Here is a 6,280-nt window from a genome sequence, read left to right on the forward strand (position 1 = left end):
AATTACTGAGCTTTATGAAGTGCAGAGTGACCACAGTATCTACACTGACAACTTGTTCATACATTTAAATCCCCCAGAACTGTGATACTCACAGCTGAACCAGGAGGGTGAAATTAAACGGCACTAGAGCCAGAGCTTGTGTAACCTAAGCACCGTTCCACTGGAAGCATTAAACAAGCTCCAGTGGAGTTGCATCCATTAGCTAAGTCCATGAGCAGTGACGTCAACACGATACTATCCCCGTGCTTAAAGTCACAGTGAAGATCTAGCACACTCGAAGCAATCAGACAATAACTGGCCAAAGTCCCATAATACTTGAAGGACCGTATACTGCCAAAAAAAGGCAGTTTTATTTCCACTACTCAATGCTGGGAAGATACAAGCAACCAAGAATGCACAACTGGAGTCTGTTAAGTCAGCAGTTGCTGTAATGACATCTTCGCAGCCTAAACCAGAACTGTGGGGTATTTTGGTATTGTTTCATTTTCCTTTAAAGTTTTTGCACTTGTCGGGACAAAGCTAAAATACGCTTGTTAGGACTGCAATCTCTAGCAATTTCTGAGCCATCTAGCAGTTGCCTGCCAATAATACAAATGCTAAAAGCATTGAACATAGAAACAAAAAGCACAAGCAATGATACACAGATGGATTTTGGAGCTAATGGCCAGAAAGTCTACCAGAAAACTCCGTTCAGCTGGCCAATATGAAAGAAAGTGCAAGTTTTTCCTGGACTTGCTATTATCACTTGCACCACCTCTGTTTCATGTCCCAGCCAGGAGCCGTCCCAGTGGTCCCAGCTATAAGCAAACAGTACAGCAGAAAGACTCAGCAGCTCCAAACTGTGCTCTCTGTAAATATCCTGAAGGCTCACAATGGCCTTCACTGCACAGGCACTCTGCTGGCTTACGTTCAACTTCTTGTCCACCAGGACACCAGCTCCTTTTCTGCTAAGCTCTGTCAGCTGGACTCACCATACACATGGGGTTATTCTGTTCCAGAAGCAGGACTTTGCACTTGTCCTTATCCCATTCTCCCTCCTTCAATTCATTATAGGCTATTTGGAGTGATAACAACATGTCATAACCCCACTGCAATGAGGCAAAAATGCACCCTACTTCTCTAGGAACAGTGTCAACACTAAGATCTCCCAGTGCTTACAAAAAAATCAACTACCAGATAAATAACAGCTTTCTCAAACTCAACTCAAGCAAGTGATCCAGTGAAATGGCAGCACTAAGCTGGTATCACCACTCCTCTTTCCACTAAAACTCCTTCTCTGTCACATGTGCCGAACAAAATGGAGTGGTCCAGTTAATCCTAAATCCTTGTGTTAGACCTATTATATTGCCAGCTTGGTGCTGGCAATACTAATTTCATAACAAAGCCTAAAACACAACAGTTTTCTGGGGGTTTTTGTTTGTTCGCTTCTTTTTGGTTGGTTGTTTCGTTTTTAAGTGGAGACAGGCACGTACAGCTATAGAGAGGTAATCCAAATTTAAACAACTACATGGCTCCTCTTCTCCCAGAAAAAACATGGAGATGGCATTACTTCTTAATATGTTTGGGCTCTACAGATTCAAGGAAAATGTGGATTCTCTGGATAAGACTGGAGTGAACTGCAGTCACCTGTAGCAAAAAATTACTTCATCTCTTGTTGTCTTATGCATTATAGCCATCCCCCTTCTCTCTAATTTGCTCTCTGCTTCTTAGAATAAAAGATCCCTACTTTGGGTCCCTGAATTGCTCCTATACCTCACGACTTTTCCTTCTCCATATTTTTTGCCTTCGGTATCACCCAATAGAATGAAGATGTCAGATTAATGTTCAGAAAATTTGAAGTATTTCAGAAAGAATGAAATCTGAATCTTAAGGCTAGACTTTGGGCCATCCTTTTAAAAAGAAAATCGAAGGTATGGTTGCCAGATTCAGGAAAAAAGTGCATCTCAGAAAACGGTAAGGTCACAAGCCTGTTAAGTTTACTACTTTTTCTAAAAATGCATCTAAGTTGTATTCTCTAACTGTTTTTAAGCTGACATGGCATAACTGCAGTATCAATTGATCACCTATATTTAAAAAGGAGGAAAAAAAATTAATCCCTGTAATACACCACAAAAACTGGTGGTGTGCTGCAGATTCCTGCGGTAGTCACTTACCTTGGAAACAAAACAGTCTGCTATAGCCACAGGATCATTTTCACAGTTTTCCAAATCTTGCAGAAGTTCACTAAAACAAAGAACAGGAAAAGGAAAGACAATTATGGCACAGCTTGGAATATACACACCCGTATATTCAGAGCCAGACAGTGCTTCATCATTCATGGCAGTGATGCCCAAAGCACGTATGACAGAGGGAGTCCCAAAAAGGGAACAAGAACCCCTTTGATGCCTCTCTTCCCTCTAGATGTGTAGCCACTGGGGTTTTTTTTGTTTGGAGACAGAGGATCACTCTAAGGAAATAGTATTCCAACATAAAAATTCAAGTCATCACAACGACCACAGATTGCTGATCTCCTAATCAAAGCTAAGCCCCTTCCTTCAGACTGACAGCTCTTCTACAACACTCATAGTAGTGTAGTCAAACAGCTGTGTAGCTTGTATATCAACTAATACAATTTAAACTGAACAAAATTTAAAATCTAAAAGATACTGAAGTCCATGCCCTGTCTTATAAAGACTTTGTATGTTCTAGGAGCTTTATTTGACTGAGGGAGAGGAGGAGCTGGGCTGAAAAAACACAGATGAAAACCAGGGATGTATTACACATACAAGAAGAATGGTAATAAGCTCACTTAAGAAAATTCGTCTGCCTTTAGTGGGTCTCTTCACTAAAGAAAAATGGTTAGCCTGGAAAAAAGTTTTCTGGAAGGGAATATATAAATTCTACATGCATAAAAATAAAATCTTACTGAGAGGATTGTATAATTTTGACATGCCAAGCAGGAAATTAATTTGTTTTAACAGGAGGAAAGCGGTAAGGAAACATGTTCACTGCTGTATGAAATTCGGTTCTCAAAAGTCAATTCAGTGAAAGAAAGAGTTCAAGCAGAAGAAGAAAACCTCAAAGGCCTCTCCTTGATCCAAATAGTCTTTAGTCTTACTGAAAGATATACTCAGAAAAATGAGAGAAAAAACTGAGTTTTCTGCCAAATTGCTCTCTGATAGAACTTTTCTCTCCCTCCCCGCCCTTCTCATCAGATTATTTTCCGTTCAGGGCTACTTTTCTTCCAGTTCACAGCTGGTTCCCTGAATGAGTTTTGCATAAGAGTTGCTAAGTCTGTATCTAGGGAACTACCCTTTTCCCCTCTAAGCAGACACAATTTCCCCTCTGTAAGTAAGAAAAGGAGTAAACCAGAAAAGTTTCCTTTTTCTTCTCTAATTACTGGAGGAAGGGAGGGAAGAAATCAGTGATCAGTCACAAAGAACAAAGGGAGACAAAGGCCTTAGGTTCAGTGGTCAGAGCCACTTACTCATGCTGTATAATCACCACACCATTTTAAAACAAGACGTAAGTATTTTTCTTCTCTGTTTTGATCTTAACTGGAGCAAGCAAGACAGGCAATTTTGGTGGAATGGAAGGAATGGAAGACACAGGACGTAAACAGCATGTTTCGTCCTGTACCCCTGACCAAAAAACCCCAACAGTTGAAGATCAAGTACTGTGCAGTCTACCCATAAATACTAAAGTAATAGCATCTCCAGAAAATTTCATTCTCTCAATGCCTGACAGAACACAACATCCAAATCAAAAATGGACACAACAGGCACAATCTGGTCTGAAACCAGAGGTTTCAGCTTGCTTCTAAAATCATCTTAAGTGTTGGCAGAAGTACTAAACTTGAGCACATTTCTCTGAAGAGTTCCCATTTCATGGAACAGTCGTGGTGTCGGGTGGCGAATTTATCCTAAACTGACACTGGAAAGAATCTCTACAGAAGAGGCCAGGAAAGAGAGGGAACAAATACTGACTTAGAGAACACTGCCCCCTTCTGAATAAATAAATCAATGGTGGGGAGTTTTTCCCAAGACATGGAGCAGTGGGCCAGCACATAGTCAGTGATTCTCCTTTAAGAAATAGCTTTCCAAAAAGAGATCATAGTCATGGTACCATGGCAGTTACCATCCTCACCATCATTTCTGCCATTCAACCCAACACCTAAAAACTGTAAGTTTAGCTGAGAGAAATTCCGATCTACTGAAATGAAATTTCTCAGATTTATGTATAGTCAACACTCCCCCCCTCCCCCCCACAACTAAAACCTTTGATCATTAATGGTTAAATTCAAAGTTGAGAAAAACAAGGTAATTCTGAAAGTACAAAATCATGCTCACAAAAAGCATCTGAAACTACTATTGCAGCACTGCCAAATGGATCTTTTTCAAAGGTAAAAATAAATAAAAAGGCTCTAGAGTATGTTTAGGACCCATAAGCTATGTGCCAAGTATCACACAGGAGGGAACTTAATCCTGTAGGCTATATTGGGATCTACATCAAGTATTCAGACTTAAAACCTCACAATTTCAATGTAGACTTTCAAAATCTATAAGTAATATATTACTAATATGCTACATTATTAGTAATTTACTAGAGGCTTTGGACAACTTTCCAGTTGAGTTTTAACCACTGTAACATATCTGTCTCTAAAACTGCCCAAAACTGGTCTTTTTTTTTTCTTTTTCTTTTCTAACCTCTACAAGGCTTTTAATTCAATTATTGCTGATCATACTTGAAGGTATTTTTATCACATAATATTTTCAGTGATGACCTCCAGGACTCCCATTCTTGGCAGGCCCCGGCCACCCCGTACCCAGGTCTGTGATGTCCGGAGGTAGAGCAGCGACTCTTTCACGGGGAACCCCTTGCCATGGGGAAGGAGCTTGCGTGCCCTTGTGAGGTTGAGAGCTGTGCTGGTTGTGGCGTGTGCCTCCGGTGGGGTCTCCCAGGCCAGACAGGTCTCAACTGCAGGGTCAGACAAAGTGTGTCCATGGGCAGGATGGGCTCACTAGCCTTCGGGCAGCCATCCTAGGAGAAGGACAACTCTGACTCCAAACCCGGGCAGATGGAGCTCATTTAGCCCTGTAAGGCATCCATCATCTCAGAGAAGGATACTCTAACCAAACCTATGACCCGAGGACTTCGCTGTCACCGTCCAAGCTCGCTAGGCCCTGGCAGATGAACCTCAGGTGTAAAGGGTGGAGCCAGTTCCGCGCACGCTGCCCCTCACCTAAAAAATCCACCGCGCAGCCCTGAAGGGTGCACTCATCGCTTGCAGTGAGCGTGGGAAAAGCCCTTCCCAGATCTTCGTTCGCGAAGCCAAGCCGTGATGATGATTTTCAGTGATGCTGGTATAAATGTGTCCTAGCTACCAAGTTTTGAAGGATTGTCAAATACAATACTTTTTGCATCCTGTGACCACTGGGAAGCTATAAGCTCACAATCATTGTCTCACAGCTCTAAAACACATGATCAGGCCACTACTATGTATTTTCCATCATGTTAGACATTCAGTCAAGTCAGTTGTAGTTGAAGCAGGACACAGGAGCTTTCTAGTTAAGTGTATTTCCATTACTCGGCAGTAGCTCTTTTAACTTTCAGGAAAAGATTTTAAGTTTCATCTTTGTAAGTTCTGAGGAGATCCATCCCCACTCTTCCCTTTGGTACTGAGCAGCGATCCCAGCAGCTGAAGCACTTTAAAGCAGCTTTCCACGATGATGGAAAAAACACTGAGGATGCTCTGACACTAGCCCTCCACTTCAGAATCCTCCTTTGATTCAATTATATTATCTGTTCTTCTTCAAAGACCACAGTAGTTTAGGAGATGTTTTGTCAACTATGGCAAAGCTAAGAGAGCTTTCACAGGAGTAATAGGTTACAAAAGATGTGGGAACTTTATGTCAATATATTTCTTGCATTGATGGAATATTCAGGTTTTCCTTAAATGCTGAATAAGTTCATTATTTTTATAGGAACAGAGGATTCAGACAACAGTAGCAGTAGCATGGTCCTGGAACTGCAGATCCTGCAGGTCCCTCACAAAGTGGCGCTAGCTATACAAGCAAGAAATTTTACTTCAGGCTCCCAACATACACTAGAATCCCATCTGTGGAGTTTTAGAGATGGCTGTAAAGATACTGAAGAGAAGCCTTCAATAAATGGAAATGGTACTTGAAAACCATTTTGAGAAATTAATTCAGGGAGTCCCTTGCAGTATAAAACACTGCAAAAGCCAGATCTGGGTGATGTATATCGGTACTCAAAAGGACCCAATACAGCAGGAATAAAA

At 41.4% G+C, this 6,280-nt stretch overlaps 1 protein-coding gene across 1 annotated transcript in view; it reads right to left on the reverse strand.

Moving 5' to 3' along the window:
- The window catches only part of PLEKHG1 (pleckstrin homology domain containing, family G (with RhoGef domain) member 1), a 46,136-nt gene that overhangs the window by 21,792 nt on the left and 18,064 nt on the right, over nt 1–6,280 (reverse strand). Inside the window, exon 3 of the mRNA XM_010131163.1 lies at nt 2,154–2,223. Coding sequence (XP_010129465.1) covers nt 2,154–2,223 — 70 coding nt within the window. The remainder of the gene's footprint in view (nt 1–2,153; nt 2,224–6,280) is intronic.

This window comes from Buceros rhinoceros, unplaced genomic scaffold (genome assembly GCF_000710305.1).
Source record: "Buceros rhinoceros silvestris isolate BGI_N320 unplaced genomic scaffold, ASM71030v1 scaffold19352, whole genome shotgun sequence".
NCBI lineage: Eukaryota > Metazoa > Chordata > Aves > Bucerotiformes > Bucerotidae > Buceros > Buceros rhinoceros.